This window comes from Lactuca virosa, chromosome 8, assembly GCF_052849685.1.
Source record: "Lactuca virosa cultivar CGN04683 chromosome 8, Lactuca_virosa_CGN04683_v6, whole genome shotgun sequence".
Lineage (NCBI taxonomy): Eukaryota > Viridiplantae > Streptophyta > Magnoliopsida > Asterales > Asteraceae > Lactuca > Lactuca virosa.
The window spans coordinates 41,934,816-41,954,839 of NC_136433.1; the positions used below are offsets into that span (position 1 = coordinate 41,934,816).

At 37.3% G+C, this 20,024-nt stretch overlaps 1 protein-coding gene and 1 pseudogene across 2 annotated transcripts; both read left to right on the forward strand.

The window, feature by feature from the left end:
• The first annotated feature begins 842 nt into the window (after positions 1-842).
• LOC145128737 (U-box domain-containing protein 44-like) lies at positions 843-13,788 on the forward strand (annotated as a pseudogene). The gene is made up of 4 exons (XR_013717074.1): positions 843-1,455; positions 1,950-2,508; positions 2,608-2,917; positions 11,768-13,788. The product of XR_013717074.1 is annotated as a U-box domain-containing protein 44-like (transcript).
• A 2,559-nt stretch (positions 13,789-16,347) lies between these two features.
• Positions 16,348-19,574, forward strand: LOC145133900 (uncharacterized). The gene is made up of 6 exons (XM_079068848.1): positions 16,348-17,613; positions 17,699-18,018; positions 18,259-18,394; positions 18,468-18,604; positions 18,701-18,824; positions 18,923-19,574. The coding sequence occupies exons 1-6, from the start codon at positions 16,395-16,397 to the stop codon at positions 19,447-19,449; spliced, it is 2,463 nt and encodes an 820-aa protein (XP_078924974.1). The 5' UTR covers positions 16,348-16,394; the 3' UTR covers positions 19,450-19,574.
• Positions 19,575-20,024: the final 450 nt, after the last annotated feature.

The following is a 20,024-nucleotide window of genomic DNA, read 5'->3' on the forward strand; positions in this document are numbered from 1 at the left end:
GGTAGGGGTGGCAAATCGTGCTATCATTTCGTGTTTCTGTCTGACACGACACGACACGACAATGTTTTTTGTAACACGAACACGACATGACACGATGTCGTGTTTTTTTTAACTAACACAAAAACGAACGAATTAAAAAACGACAAACACGACACGACACGACAAATATAACATATACAAAAAACTAGTATATTTAATGAATACTTTATCAAATATAACACGATAAACATGACAAACACAAAAAACACGATAAAGAACTGCTAAATCGTGTCAATTTCGTGTCGAATTTTGAACACGAACACGACACGACACGACATCGTGTTTTTTACAGCTAACACGAACACGAATTCAAATTTTAGTTTTGTCCCAATTTCGTTTCGTGTCGTGTATTTTTGTCGTGTCGTGTCATAAATTGCCACCTCTACCGGTAGGTGAGGGTCTGATCGGAAGGAGAAAGAGTGCAGATCTGGGTTTTTCTTCCCTTTGATTCTTCATCCAGAGAGAGAGAGAGAGAGAGAGAGAGAGAGAGAGAGAGAGAGAGAGAGAGAGAGAGAGAGAGAGAGAGAGAGAGAGACCCTTTAATATTAAATATATTTTTTTTAAAAAATAAGACAAAAGTTCATAAATAGTACCTTTGGTAGTGAAATGACAAAAATACCCTTCACTTAACGGCCAAATTCTACCGGAGTTAACGAAAAGAACCATTTGTTAAAAGTTTTGAAACCACAGGGACCATCTGTGAGGTTTTTATAAATTAGGGACTTATCTTCAGATTTTCGAAAACCACATGGACCATTTTTGAAGTTTTGTCTAAAATAAATAAACAGTCCCAAACACCCATTGATCTTTAGCTTAATAACGGATTATGTAACCGCATCGACTCTCCCATTCTCCCCCTCCGGCAACGATTCCACTCCTTCCACCAAACTCCAGGCATTCGCCCTCACTCTCATCGTCGTCCTCTCCGACTCCGGAATGGTTGGCCACCAAGACTTCGCTTTCGTACTCTTTTCCTTGTTCATGTTCCTCATCACCATTTACCCCACTTCCGCACTACTCCTTTCCTCCAACCACAAACCGCATCCTGACCCAGACCCACTACGTATCCAACAACCCGGATACAATGCTGAATTTTTGGTTGACTATGTTCTACGACGACTATTCTGATTGACTTTTGGGTTTCTTTTATCTTTTAGTTCAAGCACTTGGGAACCTTCCTTCTCATTTCTTTCTTTTTGATCACATCGGCACTTTCTTACTCTTTTCTTTCAATTTGACAGAGAAATTCAGGGAGAAAGCCCTAATTCCATCCTTTACTAGTAAAACTAAGCAATCCCCTCTTCGTTCTTAGTTTTCTTTTGCAGCGTTGATTAACCATTTTGCATCAATATTTATACTAAAAGCTGAAGGATGAATTCAGCTCTGCAGAACTACAATTGAGTAGCAAAATACAAGGTGATTTTTCTTGGTTTTTGTTCTCTCGTTTTTTATTGTGATATGATTCGCAAGTAGTTAGTGGATTTTGTTGTAAGTTTCTGATCGGAAGGGATTATATAGTGGACACTGGACTGAATATTATTTATGCTGTTTTTTTGGGGGTTTTGCATTGATTATTGCCAATGGAAATTCTGATGTGGTTTAGAAATTTTTTGTATGATGTTTGAATGCTATGATGTGAACTTGTGGTCTTTGAAAGTTTGCTGATACCTTGAGAGTATACCAATATAAACCGCGTTCATATAAAGTAATCAACCTGTTGTTCTTTATTTAATCACTTCATGTTTATATTTTTGGTACAAAGTTTACATTTTCGACAAAAACTCATGATACAAATTAAGTCAAAATCAAGTTGTTGTTGATCCGTTGGTTGACAGTTATGTTCTTTTTTCTTTTTTTCACTTTGACTTTTTCCACTGAACATTATCATTTGTCTTTTATGTCTTCCACAGGGTACACTCAGTCTAATGGATGGAAGTCAAGGACTTAGTAGCCAATCAGATGATAGCTTTCAATACAAAAGAGAACACATAGAGCCTACTTATAATGCATTCATATGCCGTTTTACAAAACAAATCATGAGAGATCCTGTTACCTTGGAAAATGGGCAAACTTTTGAGCGCGAGTCTATTGAAAATTGGTTCAATAGATGCAAAGAGAACAACAAAAAGCTGGTTTGCCCCTTAACATATAAAGAACTAAAAACAACTGATATGATTCCAAATATTGCTTTGAGGAACACAATTGAAGTAATGGAAAGCCAGAAATGAAGCTGTTCAGCTTGACATGACACGCAAGTTGTTAAATATTGGTTGTCCCGAGACTGATATTTTGCAGGCTTTGGAGTTTCTTCAACACCTTTGCCAAAAAAATATTTCAAATAAGCATATAATCAATAATGCTGATTTAATACCAATGATTGTAGGCATGTTGAAGATTAGTAACTGCAGAGTGAGGTGTAGAGCTTTAGAGACTCTGCGTATTGTGGTGGAGGACGATGAAGATAATAAGGTTGCTAAATGTTTAATATCAAAATCGGTCATGGAAATTGCATGCTTTATTCACTTCTTACAAAACTTTTTATAAGATTCTTTTTTTTTTGTGTTGCAGGAAATAGTGGTGGGAGGGGATAATGTGAACACAATAGTGAAGTTATTGTCTGATGAACAACCGAAAGTAAGAGAGGAAGCTATCTCCTTGCTCTTTGAGCTCTCGAAATCCGAGGCTATGTGTGAAAAAATCGGGTCTGTTAATGGAGCAATCCTGATATTAATTGGAATGACTAGTAGTAAATCTGAAAATGTGTCGACTGTTGAGAAGGCGGATAAAATTCTTGGAAATTTGGAGAACAATGAGAATAATGCGAGGCAAATGGCTGAAAATGGTAGATTGCAACCTCTTTTGACACTTCTCATTGAAGGTACTTTGCATAAACTTCTAGACTTTAATTAGTTTATAAATATATTAGTGCATATGATGTTGAGGTGGGTACACTGTGACTATGCGTTGTATTTCAATCTTGAGATATGTGCTCAACTTCAAGATCAATTTCAACCCAACCCTAGACACTCACCCAAACATATACGGGGGCTTAAAAGTTGAAGATACACCCGTTTTCTCATGTCATATCTGATAAAATTTCTTCAGTTTTTTGATCAAGTGAGGTCATATGAACACTCCTTGTTCTAGGTTTCCAAGTCTTTATGATACCACTTGAGAACACTTACATGGAAGGTTGGGTGTATCTTCAACTTGGGCAGAGTTGAAGTTAATATATACCTTCCTAACACATTTGATCACTGGGAAAGGGTACTAACTACCAACCCCTTATGTACCTTCTGCAATGATTTGATTTGTTGAGGTAGAAGTTTACCATCACTCAATCCTCTATGTGATAATATAAATTTCCACATACGTTTTAAAAATCCAAACATTCAAAATATCATATTAATATTAACAATTAAATATTTGAAGTTTAAATAGAAGTAGTTTCATATATAACTCATAACACAAAAACATGATCAACATAATTAAAAGAACATAACAAATCTAAAAATTAGTCTACCCTTGTGCTTTTTTCCTTTCCATTCAAGTTTATGTTTTATAGATTAATGTCCCACTTTTTGTGCGGTCCTGATTTGTAACTAAAAAAACACAATTAAGGAAGAATGTTTGAATGAATATAAATCAATTTGTCCGCCCTCTTACAATTAAAATGGTTGACCTTCACATTGTGAATGTATGAGTAAGTGCTCCAATTTCTCTTTGTTGAAGAGTTGCTAATAGGTTGTGAAAGTACCTTTTTAGCAACCCCTGCTAGTTTTGGGGTTTCCAAACCATAACTCGACCACCGGTCCATTGGTTTCACTGTCACTGCATCTATTTGCGTTGCTCCCATCAAATAAAGTCCTTTTTTATATGAAAAGTCGTAGATTTTTCTCGTAAAAAACTCTCTTCTTTATTTTCAGTAATTCGTTCAAATACTTGTATTACACCTACTACATCTTCTTTATCATGATTTGGAGCTTTTCTAGGAATTCCACATGGGACTAACTTCTGAAGATAACGTTTATCGTAAAATCGTGGAGTCAATGCAAACCTAAAAAATTGTAAGAAATTGGTCGTCTCTTTCCATCTCGCTAGCACAACTCTCAACTTTATAGTAATTAGAAAAATATTGATTATCGTTCATGACATCTTTAATCTATTCTGACATGTCCGTTTCTCATGTTATTTCTCCCATTTTGGACCCTCATCGTTACACCATTTGATCATTAAAAAATTGGTTTTGTTGTAGCAATGCTTACATACCTAAGCTTTTGAAGCAAATCCGGTCTTTACTACTTTATATTGCAATGTTTACACACCCAAACATTTGCACCACCACCCATGCCAATAATGTCGATTACATTAAAAAGTGGCTTCGAATCATTCACTAGCCGTGGAGTTTGAGTATGAGGATGAAGGGACAGTAAAGAGGCTCTAGCTACTACAATTGCTCTTAATTGATGAAGGGGCAAGGTTAAACAAAGAGACGAGAACACTAGAAAAATCAAACAAAGTGTTGGTGAAACTACAAGGAGTGATGATTTTTCGGTGATGATATGGGTCCTAAAATGGGAGAAATATAAAAAACGGACATGTAAGTGTTGGTTTAATCCAGAGGGCATATTGGGAAATTTATGTTTATTTAGTTGTTTGACTCTTTCAAAAGGCCATGTTGGCCATATTTCCTTTTCTTTAGGCGTAATCAAGAAGTGGGTTAGTTGCCCCAGTAGTTTAGGAAGCATTTTCCTTATATAGTTGTAGTCAATTTCCCTTTTACGAATGAGCATGAAAAAATCAGAAAAGTTGCCCCAATCTGCTCTTGTTTCAGTTCTGCAGTAAAGTGTGTAGAGTTTTGTCCCACCTGCACACACCTTTCTTGTTCTCTGTGATTACCCTTTGAATAAAGCCCATACCCTTTCTGTGCAAAAGACAATATTTTGGTATCAGAGCAGAGCTTTAACCTGGTGTATGCCCAAATACCAACCTCGTGCACTCAACATGGGAGACAAAAATGAAAGGAATGAGAAGGACGGACCCATCACGTTGCACTACCCTATGCTCTCAAGAAGCAATTATGCTGTGTGGGCAATAAAGATGCGTGTTTTCATGCAAGCTCAAGGCGTCTGGGACGCTGTTGAACCCCGCACCCCCAATACGGTTGTCGAAGTGAAGAAGGATAAAATGGCCTTGGCGGCCATTTATCAAGGCATACCGAAAGATTTGTTACTGTCGTTGGCAGAGAAGCAAACGGCTAAGGAGGCATGGACAGCACTCAAGACTATGTTCATGGGAGCATATAGGGTTAAGACTGCGAGAGTCCAAACCCTCAAGGCGGAGTTCGAACTGTTAAGCATGAAAGAAACGGAGACGATTGACGAGTTTGCTGTGAAAGTGAACAATGTAGTAAGTAACATAAGAGCTTTGGGTGATACTGTAGAAGAAGATTATGTGGTAAAGAAATTACTTCGTGCAGTACTGTCCAAGTTTGTTCAAATAGCCTCTACTATTGAACAATTCGCTGATTTAGACAACATGTCTGTTGAAGAAGTAATTGGAAGATTGAAAGCTCATGAAGAACGGGTAAAGGGGCACAACGGGCACACAGAAAACACAGAAGGAAAACTTCTCTTGACCCATCAAGAGTGGTCTGATAGAACAAAGAAGAAGAGAGATGAAGATCAGAAGTCATCCCAGCGAGACAACCGACACAATAGCAGTTCTCGTGGCCGAGGGAGAGGTCGTGGGAGGAGTGGTACCTGGTTTGGCCGTGGTGGGCGGCGCGGTGGTGGCGCTCATCACAATAGAGAAGGAGGGTGCGGATCATCAAACAATAGTGACAAAGAGAAGATACAGTGTTATAACTGTCAAGACTTTGGGCACTACGCTTTCCAATGCAAAAATCCACGTCGTGAAAGGAATCAAGAGGCCAACTTAACATAAGTACCAGATGATGATGAACCAGCTTTGTTGTTGTCTACATACAACTCTGAAAAGGTGTTCCATGAGGTGTTTCTTAATGAGGAAAAAGTCACGCCAAAGCTAAGATTAAAAGGGGATGAAACAAGCAAATCTAAGGTGTGGTACTTAGACAATGGAGCTACAATCATATGACAAGAGAAGAAGAAAAGTTTCGTGAAATTGATATGACCATAAAAGGATATGTCAGGTTCGGGGATGGCTCCAAAGTTCGAATAGAAGGCAAAGGAGCAATACTATTTCTGTGTAAAAATGGTGAACAAAGACTGCTTCGGGAGGTGTATTATATCCCAAGCTTATGCAGCAACATAATAAGCCTGGGACAGTTAGCTGAAGGGGGTGACAAGATACTCATGCATGGAGCATATTTGTGGATTCATGATAGAACCGGGAGGCTACTGATGAAAGTCACAAGATCAGCAAACCGTTTGTACAAGATAGCCTTGAATGAGATTGAAGGGAAATGCTTACTCGGTAGTGAAGAAAACGAAAGAAGTTGGTTATGGCATAACCGCCTAGGGCACGTAAACTTCACTTCACTTAGACATATGTCAGAGACTAACATGGTTCGTGGGCTGCCATGTATTCGAGCCCCCTTAAGTCCATGCGAAGGATGCTTAGTCGGGAAACAAACACGAACCTCACAGCCAACAGAAGCCAACTTCAGAGCAACAAGAAGACTCGAGTTAGTGCACGGGGACTTGTGTGGCCCAATCACACCAGTCACACCATCAGGAAAGAGGTATTTCTTACTTCTAGTAGATGACTTCACTCGTGTTATGTGGATTCATCTCATGAACACGAAAGATGAGACTTTGGGTGTGTTCAAAAGATTCCGGGAACTTGTAGAAAATGAAACAGGTGACAAGATCAAGACTTTTAGATCAGACAGGGGTGGAGAGTTTGTATCCAAAGATTTCAGTAACTATTGTGAAGAAACAGGTCTGAATCGACACTACACGGCACCCTACACCCCCCAACAAAACGGGGTCGTGGAGAGGAGGAATAGAACAGTAGTAGAGATGGTTAGAACAATTCTGAAGTTCAAAAGGGTGCCAGAGACATTATGGGGAGAAGCAGCAAGACATGCAGTGTATGTGCTTAACCGTGTGTCAACAAAGGCGTTAGAAAACACAACCCCATACGAGTGTTGGACCGGAAGAAAACCAAATGTTGAACACCTGCGGGTGTTTGGCTGCATCGCTCATGCAAAAGTCATGAAAGGCCATCTCAAGAAACTTGAGGATAGGAGCAAGAAATATGTGTATCTTGGAACAGAAATCGGAAGCAAAGCATACAGATTGCTTGATCCCAACACTGGAAAGATTTGTGTGAGTAAAAATGTGTGCTTTGAGGAAGACAAAGGGTGGATATGGGAGAACTCTGAACGATTTAAAGAACATTTAGGTTGTCCATTGGTTGTGGAAGGATACAACGAGGAGGCTGGTGAACAGGTACAATATGATGCACCTTCAGAAACTTGGGGCTTTAGTGAAGGTGATACTCCAATGGACTTCTTCAATATAAGTCAACAGGCCCACTCCGAAAATGAACAGAACCCAACAGAACAGGCCCACAACTCTCCGATAAACATTCTTTCGTCTTCACCATCTAACCCTAGTACACCCACAAGTTCAACAGGATCAAATACCACCACCTCAGAATCAACAGGTGGTGGTGCACCAAAGAGATACCGCCGGCTGTCGGATATCTATAGACAAGAAGATGAACTCCTGCTCACTTTGGATCACGAAGAACCAAGCTCTTTTGAAGCAGCAAAGAGTAATGTCGAGTGGGTAAAAGCCATGAAGAGCGAATTGAGTGCCATTGAGAAAAACAAGACATGGGAATTGGTGAAGCTGCCACAGGGCCGAAAACCCATTGGTCTCAAGTGGGTTTTTAAACTGAAGCGGGACCCAAAAGGAAACATCTTGAAGCATAAAGCTCGGTTAGCAGCGAAGGGGTATGTTCAGAAACAAGGGATCGATTTTGAAGAAGTCTTCGCTCCAGTGGCCCATCTCGAAACAGTAAGAGTACTTCTAGCTCTCGCAGGCAAGAATGGATGGCGAGTCCATCATTTAGATGTGAAGTCAGCATTCTTACACGGGAAGATGGAGGAGGAAGTGTATGTATCACAACCGGAGGGTTTTGTGAAGAAAAACTCGACATGTATGGTGTACAAACTGTCCAAGGCACTGTATGGCCTTCGACAACCCCCTCGGGCTTGGAATGCATGCCTTGATAAGTACCTGAAGCAGATTGGTTTCAGAAGATGTGTTCATGAGTATGCAGTGTACATAAGAAAGTCAAAAGAAAATGTGTTGATAGTCGGGGTCTACGTTGATGACCTCATTGTCACCGGAGGAAATGAGGATGAAGTAATCACATTCAAGAAACAAATGAACCAGGAATTTGAAATGAGCGACTTGGGGCTGTTGTCATACTACTTGGGTATTGAGGTGACTCAAGAAGAGAACGGAATCAACTTAAAACAAATAGGGTATGCTAAGAGTTTGTTGAAAAAAATAGGCATGGAAGAATGCAATGGGGCAGAGGTACCCATGGAGCACAAGCTGGAATTGACAAAGGATGAAGATGGTGAACCCGTAAATGCTACTGAATATAGAAGTATTGTTGGTGGTCTAAGATACTTATGCCACACTAGACCTGACATAGCATATTCAGTGGGAATTGTAAGTCGTTTCCTTCAAAGGCCCACTAAACTTCACCATCAAGTTGTGAAGAGAATTTTAAGATATGTACAGGGAACTCTCAATCTTGGACTGTTTTACCCTCAAAGCTCTAGAAAGAATGAAGTGATTGCATTCTCAGATAGCAATCACGCCCGAGACCTGGTTGACAGAAGAAGTACAAGTGGAATGGTGTTCTACTTGAATGAAAGTCTAGTGACATGGAGTTCCCAGAAACAGAGGTGTGTTGCACTGTCATCGTGTGAAGCCGAGTTTATGGCAGCAACTATGGCAACATGTCAAGGAGTCTGGCTTCGTCGTTTAATCCAGGAGGTAACAGGGGAAAAGCTAGGCCCAGTAACAATCCACATTGACAATAAGTCAGCTATTGAACTAGTAAAACATCCGGTCTTCCATGGGAGAAGCAAGCACATAGACACCCGGTTTCACTTTATCAGAGAATGCATTGAAAGGGGGGATGTTGTTGTGAGACATGTTGTAAGTCATGAACAAAAGGCTGATATCCTCACCAAACCGTTGGCAAGAATCATGTTCAAGGACATGACAGAAAAGCTTGGAATGAAGACTCTGGATTAAGGGGGAATATGTTGGTTTAATCCAGAGGGCATATTGGGAAATTTATGTTTATTTAGTTGTTTGACTCTTTCAAAAGGCCATGTTGGCCATATTTCCTTTTCTTTAGGCGTAATCAAGAAGTGGGTTAGTTGCCCCAGTAGTTTAGGAAGCATTTTCCTTATATAGTTGTAGTCAATTTCCCTTTTACGAATGAGCATGAAAAAATTAGAAAAGTTGCCCCAATCTGCTCTTGTTTCAGTTCTGCAGTAAAGTGTGTAGAGTTTTGTCCCACCTGCACACACCTTTCTTGTTCTCTGTGATTACCCTTTGAATAAAGCCCATACCCTTTCTGTGCAAAAGACAATAGTAAGGAGAGATTAAAGATGTGATGAAGGATAATCAATATTTTTTCTGATTACTCTAAAGTCGAGAGTATTGTGTTAGCGATATGTGAAAAGACGACCATTCCTTTACATTGATTGGGGTTTGCGTTGACTCTACTATTTTATGATAAAAATGATCTTAAAAGTTAGCCATGGGTGGAATCCCAAGAAAATTCCAAATCTCGATAAAGAAGTTGTAGTAGGTGTATTGCAAGCATTTGAAAGAATTGCTGAATATGAAATGAAAGAGCGTGTTTTGCGAGAATAATTTGTGACTTTCCATATGAAATAAGAACTTTTTATTTGATGGCAACAATGCAAATGGATGCGGTGATGATGAAACCAATCGAGTCCTGGTAAGGTTCTCGTTCGGAAACCCTGAAACTGGCAGAGGTTGCTAAAAAGGTATTCTCAAAACCTATTAACAGCTCTTCAACAAAGAGAAATTAGAGTACTTGGGCAAAAAGTTTGTAGTCTGAGGACCATATCTGAAGACCTTTGTAGTAGAGGTGGACTAAACGTTTGCAGTGTGCAAGAAGAAGACTGTTTCTTTTTTAACATCTGCAGATTGCTAAAATAAACTAAAATTTAAATAAATCAATTTTTTAATCTTAAAAGATTTTCAATATTGAATTTTAAATTGTTCCACTTTTATATCATTGAAAGGTTCCTTCAAATTCATTTAAGAGATTCAATATTGGAATCATACATACAATTCGTCTTTGGTCAATATTTTTTATAAAAAAAATCATCTTTTGAACTTAGCACTTTTACGACTTTATTATAAATATTTAACAAATCTAGATCAAATTCTATGTATTATTGTATAACCACTTTTTTATTTTATTTCTTTTATGTGACATTATATTATGATTAATATGTTTGTCTAAATTATTTTTTTGTTTTAATGACAATAAGATAGTTATGTCATTTTTTAAACAGTGTAATGGTATGAATTAACTGATATATTTGACATTTATTGTATTTTGTTGTAGTTAAAATGATGAAATATTACCAAAAAAAGGCATTCAAACAAACAATATTAATGTTTGAAGAGGTTACAAAAAAGAGGCAGTCGAAAAAGAAAAAAAGAGACATTAAAAAAAGGGTGTTTTTTTTTGTCTAGAACATGTCTAAAGAGGTTAGGAGACTCTAGTCCATATCTGTGTCCGAAAGATGATGCGCAACCCTTTGTAGGTCTGCAGTCTTCTAAAAAACAAAAAGACTCTGCACGGCGCAAACAAAAGAGACCAAGAAGACCCGCAAACAAAAAACAAACACCACCTTACTCATACATTTCAAATGTGAAGAGAAACAATTTGAATTGTAAGAAGGTAGACAAGTTTTTTTTTTTTCATTCAAACATCCGTCTTCAATCACATTTTTCTAGAAGATTACGAATCAGGACCACACAAAAAGTAACTTGGAAGGTTCGAGTACAATATTAGAAAAGAGGAAATGGGAAAATTTTGAAGATGTTGATAACGGGAAGGAATTGAAAGGGTCGAGGGTAGATTATTTTTGAGATTTGTTATGTTTTAAAGTTATTTTGACCATGTCTTTTTATCTTATCAGTTATGTATCAAATTACTTATATTGAAATTTTGATTGCTTGATTATTAATACGAGTATAACTTTATGGAATTTTGAATATTCGGATTTTTATAAAGTATGTAGAAATTTATATATTATTAAGGGGTACACGGTACCATGATAATTGGTGCATCATAGCGGAGGGATCCGAAATGAACCTACACCCTTGGTACTGAAATTTAAGGACATAGCGAACCTGATCCACGTTCTCGTACCAGAGCAACCCAGTTCCTGGTGACTATGCTTTGCACCAAGTGAATTAATTAGTTCCTCAATATCTGTAGGCAATGTATGATTGTCATTATCTTCTGTTGAACTGTTTATCACCTTTGCGCTTCATACAACTCCTGACTCTCATACACGATCTGGCGTCCTCTTTTTAGTAGGACTTCTATAGCAAAAACATGGGGCAGATTTGGAGACAATTTTGGGATTGTGTATTGATATTAAACTAGACTTTTGATGGTTGATAATATTAAAGGCTAACGGCTTGGATGCTTTCAGGTTCTCCAGAAATCAAAGTGTCCATGGCTTCATACCTTGCTGAACTGGCTTTGAGTACTGATGATGTAAAAATCTTGGTGGCTAGGACCGTGGGTTCATCATTGATCGACCTCTTGAAAAGTGATAATATGCAGTCTAGAGTAGCAGCGCTCATTGCTCTAAATCAAATCTCATCTTGTGAGTCAAGTGCGAAGATCTTGGTTGACCAAGGCATACTTTCGCCTCTTATCAAAGGTCTTTTTTCAGGCTCAAAGCAGCTCCCTATGCAATTCAAAGAAATCTCTGCTACAATACTTGCAAACATAGCGAGCTCCGACTGTGACTTTGACTCTATCCCAGTGGGTCCCAACCACCAGACCCTTGTGTCTGAAGACATACTTCACAACTATCTTCATTTGATCAACAACACTGGACCAGCAATGGAATGCAAGCTTCTACATGTTCTTGTTGGACTCACTAGCTCCCCCGTTACTAAAGCTGGCGTTGTGTCAGCAATTAAAAGCTCGGGTGCCATTAACGGTTTGGTTACGTTTATTGAAGCCCCACAGCAAGATCTCCGCATGACTTCAATAAAACTTCTCCAGAATCTTTCTCCAAACATGGGTCAAGAACTAGCTACTTCTTTACGCATGACGCCTGGTCTTCTTAGCAGTTTAATTAAAGTAGTTGTGAAAAACATAACATGTACGGAAGAACAAGCTGCAGCTGTTGGGCTTCTAGCAGATCTTTTGGAAAGAGATATCGGACTCACACGACAAATTCTAGAAGAAGGTGTGTTTGAAATGGTGATTTCAAGAATCAGAATGGTTCATCAAGAAGATCCTAGAGGAAGCCATTTTGTAACACCATATTTAGAAGGGCTCTTGCGTGTCCTCTCGACGTTAACATTTATGTTACCCGATGAACCGAACGTTGTTTCTTTATGTCGTGATCATGATCTTGTGGGGTTATTTGTTGACCTTCTTCAGGTCAACAGGCTTGACAATGTGCAAATGGTTTCAGCTTTTGGGCTTCTAGCAGATCTTTTGGAAAGAGATATCGGATTCACACGACAAATGCTAGAAGAAGGCGCGTTTGAAATGGTGATTTCAAGAATCAGAATGGTTCATCAAGGAGATCCTAGAGGAAGCCGTTTTGTAACACCGTATTTAGAAGAGCTCACACGTGTCCTTTCGAGGTTAACATTCATGTTACCCGATGAACCGAAAGCTGTTTCTTTATGTCGTGAGCATGATCTTGCAGGGTTATTTGTTGACCTTCTTCAGGTCAACGGGATAGACAATGTGCAAATGGTTTCAGCTTTTGCTTTGGAGAATTTATCTCGACAATCCAAAATCCTAAGCAAACTCCCCGAAATGCCAATCTTTCACTATTTCAGCAAACAAACAGTGGTGACTGGATTGTGTCAGGTTCACCGTGGAGTGTGTTCACAAAGGGATACTTTCTGTCTATTACAAGGTCCAGCTTTGCCAAAACTTGTGGCACTCTTAGATCACACAAATGAGAAGGTAACTGAAGCATCATTAGCTGCATTGTCAACTTTACTAGATGATGGGGTCAATATAGAAGGAGGGGTGGCTGTCTTATGTGAGGTGGAAGGAATCAAGCCGATTATGGATATTTTGCTTGAAAAACAAACAGATAATTTATGGAGAAGAGCTGTTTGGGTGGTGGAAAGACTTTTACGGACAGAAGATATAGCGTATGATGTTTCGGGTGATCTTAATGTTAGCACAGCACTTGTACAGGCGTTCCAACATGGTGACTATCAAACACGCCAAACTGCAGAACGTGCCCTGAAACATGTTGACAAGATACCAAATTTCTCGAGCTTATTTGTTCATCTTCTTAACACACCAAATCTACAAGGCTATAGATAATCCATGGAGAAGACTTAATAGTTTACACCAAATGATTTTTAAATAATAGCTACCGATTGTAATGAGTTTTCATGCATTGAACAAATAGGTTAATTGCTTATTTATGCAACAACGTTTCACCTTTTTCTAATTTATGCATCAATGTTGTTTTTGATATAAAATTTGAAACGGACAAAATCCTGCGACGAGTTAATCTGAAACCTTCTTAACCAGTTACCAATTTGTTAATTTTTCTTTTAAATGCTTACTTGGATAATCCACGCGTATAAAAAGTCCATGTCACTTCTCCCTCCTAGTTCATGCGGTTTGTTGAGGTATACAGTTAAAAACTAAGGTGCTGTTTGTTTTTTCTGAGACAATATGTCTGCAGTCTGCGGACACATCTGTAGACCTCTGCAGTAGAAGAGGTGGACCAAACGTCTGCAGTCTGAAAAAAGAAAATTGTTTGTTTTTTTAACATCTGCGGGCTACTAAAATAAACTGAAATCTAAATAAATTGATTTTTTTTAAACTTCAAAGTGATTGTTTAATATTTTTATGACTTTGTTATAAATAATTAACAAATCTAGATCAACTTTTATGTATTATTGTATAAAAAATAAAAATAAAAATTGTATGAATTAACATATATATTTGATAAAAACCAACAACTTTGGTTGCAAAGTTATAACTAAACATTATAATTAGGGATCAAAGAATTTGATACATAAATGGATGGAAATAAACTTCGATTTTTTCAATTAAATTCATTAAAAACGTACTATAAATATTTTCTCGAGAAATTGATGATACTGTATTAAATAATGTTTTACAAAATTTGGCAAAAAAATATAAGAATATATATTATGATTTTTTTTCATATTTATATAAACAACTTCAACGACTATTATTGTAATAAATATTTATTTATAAATTTGTCAAAAATATCATGTTTGTATCGTCGAACGTTTTTTTTAAGTTTTGTAATTTTTTTTTCAAATTGTTTATCATTAAAAAAGTTGGAAAAAATATAAATTAAAAAAAAAAACTTAAAAAAAATAAAGATATATGTGTTTTTTTAGGCTAGAAGATGTCTAAAGATGTTAGAAGACTCTGGTCCACATCTGCGCCAAGAAGAGGGCGCGCATACATTTTTAGGTCTGCAGTCTTCAAAAAAACAAACAGTCTGCGAAGGCTAATATCTGCGCGTGGTCTGCGCGGCGCAGACAGAAGAGGCCACGTAGATCTGCAGACAAAAAACAAACACCACCTAAGCCTCTTTGACTTCTTTCATACTTTGAAGATCGATTTGGGTCAACATTCTAGTGATCTCATGATTCAAATGATAGGGCAGCATTACAAATCAAACTTGTTAAAGGTAATTGTTTTCGTGTCCGATACTTTTTGCTGTGGTTTCGATCTTCATACCACCAATTTCTTAATTTTACGAATGGCATCATTCTCTTCTTGGTCAAAATGTATTTCAGCTGAGTTACACCTTAAGATGGTGTTTGAGAAGAAGGCTATGGGTTATGCATTCCTTAAGCTTAAGTTGTTGGTTAATCTTCAACAAAGAAACAATATTTATGTATACTAACACTAATACATATCATTATTCATTCAACTATTTTATTCGCACATGATTTAAAAAGACAAAAAAAAAAAGAACTTACTTGGTTCTTAACCTGATAACGCAAGATCAGAGCTATATTCTAGATACAAATACCCTCTAAGATCCAGGAACTCATCATATAACTTTACCAATTGGTACATACTGGAGCTACTAGGCTGATTTACTTAAGAATATGAGATATTACAAATTTCATTGTTGAAAGAAACAATCATATATAATGTAGTTTCAATTGGAAATTTAATTGTAATTTACCTGTACAACATGTCGACAATAGATTTAAAAAAAAAGGGTAGACCATAAATGTATCACCTTCTCAATTTAAATATTAAGCTAATAATAAAACTAACATTATTATATATTTGTTTAAATTAAGTATTCTCCTCGTTAAATCCGTTAAATCGAAAACAGCAACACCTAATAAGTACTAATTTGTGTACCATGGGGTAGGAATTTGATTTGGAACTATAGCTTGGGCTGAAAATCCATTGTATTGTACCATGTAATTCAAACTTCTTGTCGTTTTCAATTGAAGTCTAGCTGTTAAAAAAAAAAAACTAATTTGTGACTTGTCTGTCTAAATTTATTAAGCACTTATTTGTATGGAATATACAAATTATGAATCCTATCTTTATTATCTTAAATCATTGCAACACCATGCATATTGCTAAATCACCCAGTATTCCGTTTGTCAATTCCTGCATGTTATCGTGATTCGTGACTTTCAGTGTGTGGGCGTGTGATTAATAATCTTATCACAAGAAACCGTCCCCACACAAGGGTAGTAGTATAATTGCATGATTGACTATATATACCGTGTTGACTGAAGGGGTAGACAGATGATGTGAATTTTGCCACATCTTCAGTTTCGCCACATGTCTTCATTAACGACTACATGGACTAGATGATGTGAAGTTCGTTGATGGGAGTGACACATGCAGTGACTCAATCGTTGAATAGTAAATAACACTGACCAATTTGTCAATTAAAAGCAACATAAATTAATATATGGGTCCATCGATGATAACCATTGTGCTGACTTCTTCAATAGTCATTAAACCCTTGGAACTATATCATCTCAATCTCTAAACTCTAACGATCTTTTTGCATTACAGACTGATCCATATCTCCAAGAACCATGAACTTTTCTACAGCTCTTATATTTCTCCTTACTGTATTGGATATTCTTGTTTATTATTTACAGAAACAACACGAGGAAGACAATGATGAGCATAAGAAATCATCCCTGTCATCATCATCGGATCAACAACGATCCCTACACGAAGAAGAACATGATCAGAGGAAGGATTTATCTTCATCATGGCTACTGGATAAAAGATGTCGATGTTTTTCACTTGCTGAAATCAAATTGGCCACCAATGATTTTGATGATGCGTTTGTAATCGGAAAGGGCGGGTTCGGGAAGGTATACAAAGGTAAGATTGACTTCGGGGAAGAAGGAATTGATGTTGCTATTAAGAGGTTGAATCTTGACTCCAATCAAGGAGTAACCGAGTTCAAGGCAGAGATTGAAATGCTTTCCAAGTTTCGCCATAGTCACATCGTCTCTCTTTTAGGATACCATGAAGGATCCGATAAAAGAGAAATGATCATTGTTTATGAATACATGCCTAATGGAAGTCTTGAGGATCATTTGCACAAAAGAAAAGTTAACGGAAGTAATTCCTCTCTTCTGACATGGGTCCAAAGGCTCCAAATCTGCATAGGTGCTGCTCGTGGTTTGGACTACCTTCATTCGGGTACAGGTGTCAAATCCAGAGTTATACACCGTGACATCAAGAGCTCAAACATCTTGTTGGACGAGAATTTAGCAGCTAAAGTTTCCGACTTCGGGTTGTCCAGGATTGGTCCAGCAAATCTGGTGGGGACCACTAATGTTTATACTGATCAGATAAAAGGCACATTTGGGTACATGGATGCTGAGTATTTTTCAACTCGTAGACTGACACGAAAGTCTGATGTGTATGCATTTGGTGTGGTGTTATTGGAAGTGTTATGTGGTAGGCCTGCTCTAGACTTTACATTAGATGAGCAGCAACATAGTCTAGCTGTATGGGCTAAAAACTGCATCAAAGAAGGTAAGATTGATCAAATCATTGATCCATGTTTAAAGGGACAAACAACAGGTAATTGTGTGAAGGAATTTGGGAGGATTGCATATGAATGTGTTCTTACTCGTTCAAAGGATCGACCTACAATGAGTCAGGTGGTAGCTAGGCTTGAGTTTGTGTTAGCATGGACACTGCAAAGTGGGTCCAGTGCTCGTGATCGGAAACAAATTGGAAGAGCCATGTTTATTGAGAAGGCATGGTCATTGTTCTTGATTAAATCTCCAAGTAAGTTCAAAGTTCAAACTTTTTTATGTACTTTTAATTTATCTTTTTCTTAAATTCTCTTTGTGGATGTTGATTATTGTTTCAGAAAGTCGTATGAGTTCTCCTACAAAGAAACTAGGACAAAGCATTAACAAGAAGAAAGGTGTTGAAAATGCTTCTCAGAAGGTGTTACTACCTACTGCAAACACAAAGATACCAATCTTGAAAATGTTCAAATTTTCTGAGCTACAAAGTGCCACAAGAAATTTCAAGCAGGAGATGTTTCTTGGAGAGGGTGGTTATGGGAAGGTTTTCAAAGGGTGGTTGGACAGTGTAACATTTGCCCCAAGGAAGGCTGGTGGTGGGCTTGCTGTGGCCATTAAGAGATCCAGCCCCAACAGGACTCAAGGTCTTAATGAGTGGCAGGTTTGTTGAGCTTTTTTCATCTAACAGTATTTGTTTGTGTTTCTTTAAAATATACTCTGTGAAAACTCATTAGATGATGTTTTCTTACATACTTAGATAATTGAACAAACATATTTATTTGATGATTCATCAATACACTATCTCTAACGCCAGTAGGAACATATCCATGTAACATATTCTTTATGGACTGCAAAACGGTAGTGAAAATCAAAATGTTAATTTTGTGTGTTTTCATAACAGGCAGAAGTGAAATTCTTGGGAACATTTAGCCACCCAAACATTGTTAAACTCTTTGGATATTGCTGGGAAAACAAGGAGTTTCTTCTTGTTTATGAGTTTATGCAAAAAGGAAGTTTAGATATGCAACTCTTCAGAGGTAAGTGTTTAAAACTTCTATCTTTAAGTATATAAACAGTATATTAATTTCTGTTTTAAATTGGATTTTTCAGAAGGTGTAGAACCTCTTCCATGGGACACAAGGATTAAAATAGCCACAGGAGCAGCTCAAGGCCTTGCTTTCTTGCACACTACAGAAAATAATGTCATTTGCAGGGATGTGAAGTCCTCAAATATTTTACTAGATGGGGTAAGTAAAAAACCAATCAAATTTCATGTTTCAATGTTCAGTATCTTACTTTAAATCTTTATCATATCAATATTCCTACATCTAAATACATTTCAGGAGTTCAATGCAAAGCTCTCGGATTTTGGACTTGCAAAGTCAGGTCCTGTCAAAGGAGAGTCTCATGTCTCAACAGACATAGCAGGCACCTATGGCTACATGGCTCCTGAGTATATCGCCACTGGTGAGTTTATAAAAATGGTGTTGTTATATATCTCATTGTCAGAAAGATTTATAAGATAGTTTATAAAAATGGTGTTCTTTTGCAAATTGAAATTACAGGTCGTTTATATGTGAAGAGTGATGTTTATGGTTTTGGGGTGGTGATGTTGGAGATCATAACAGGGTTACGAGCATCTGATTATAATCAAGATGGCATGAAGCAAAACTTGGTGGAATGGGCTACACCTTTTTTAACTGATATAAAGAAATTGGAGAAAATTATGGATCCACGTTTGGGACAAAACTACCCTTCAGAAGGTGCAAGTAAAGCAGCTGAGCTCATACTAAGTTGCCTTGATTTGGATCCTAAAAACCGGCCTTCCATGGAGGAAGTTGTATTGGGTTTGCAAGTTATTGGTTCGGTCAAAATGGAACCAGGGCGGTCAACGGGTAGCACCAGGGGTTCGATGAGCCCATGTAGCGAACAAAGTTGCCTTTGGTCTCCCCTTCGTGGAAAGCAAGGGAGGGCAGTTTGGTCAATGAGCACTCGGTTGTTAGGTTTAAATGTGTGCCTTGGGCTCGGTTCAAAGGAAGACCCAACTTGGACGGAAACAAACTGTTCCAAAACCGGAAAATGGGGAAATTGAAGTGAGAATTAGTTGGTATGTCTAATACAATGAAGTACCAAGTTGTGATGAGTAGTTACTGATTTGTCTTTAAAGTTTTTTAACCAGTTGTGGTTATGAATACGTAATTTTTTATGTAGGGTTAATGTCACATGTTGGTCGAGTATTGTCATTTTGTTGTGTTAGTTCCTAATCACTTATTTGTATACTAGGTACTAGTTTATAACCCGTGGAAACCACGGTTATAAAATTAATTAAACTTTTATAATAAAAATTTATAATTATTAATCAATTATCTTAAATAGTCATTTTAAATAAATTATTAATTAAGAAATATACCAAATTCTTAAAGTTATTATAACTTCAAATTTAACATATAATTAGAAAATGTAAATTTGAATTTTGAAATGAGTTGCCTAATATATCTAAATGACACATGACATAATATTAATGAGGAGTTGTATTCAAGTGACACTTGACAAAAGAAGATTAAAACTATTCATTTATTAGATTAAAATATGGATATTAATTATATGGTCGACATGTAAGCAAAGGAGAAAATTGCAAATTTGGTGCCCTCTTTTGGGGTTTTGGTT

Bases quoted from the DNA above. Each gene is read 5' to 3' on its own strand.
- LOC145133900 (XM_079068848.1), top strand. From the start codon at position 16,395: ATGAACTTTTCTACAGCTCTTATATTTCTCCTTACTGTATTGGATATT. The intron at 18,395-18,467 runs GTAAGTGTTTAA...TGGATTTTTCAG, and splicing joins AGATATGCAACTCTTCAGAG to AAGGTGTAGAACCTCTTCCA. The intron at 18,605-18,700 runs GTAAGTAAAAAA...AATACATTTCAG, and splicing joins CAAATATTTTACTAGATGGG to GAGTTCAATGCAAAGCTCTC.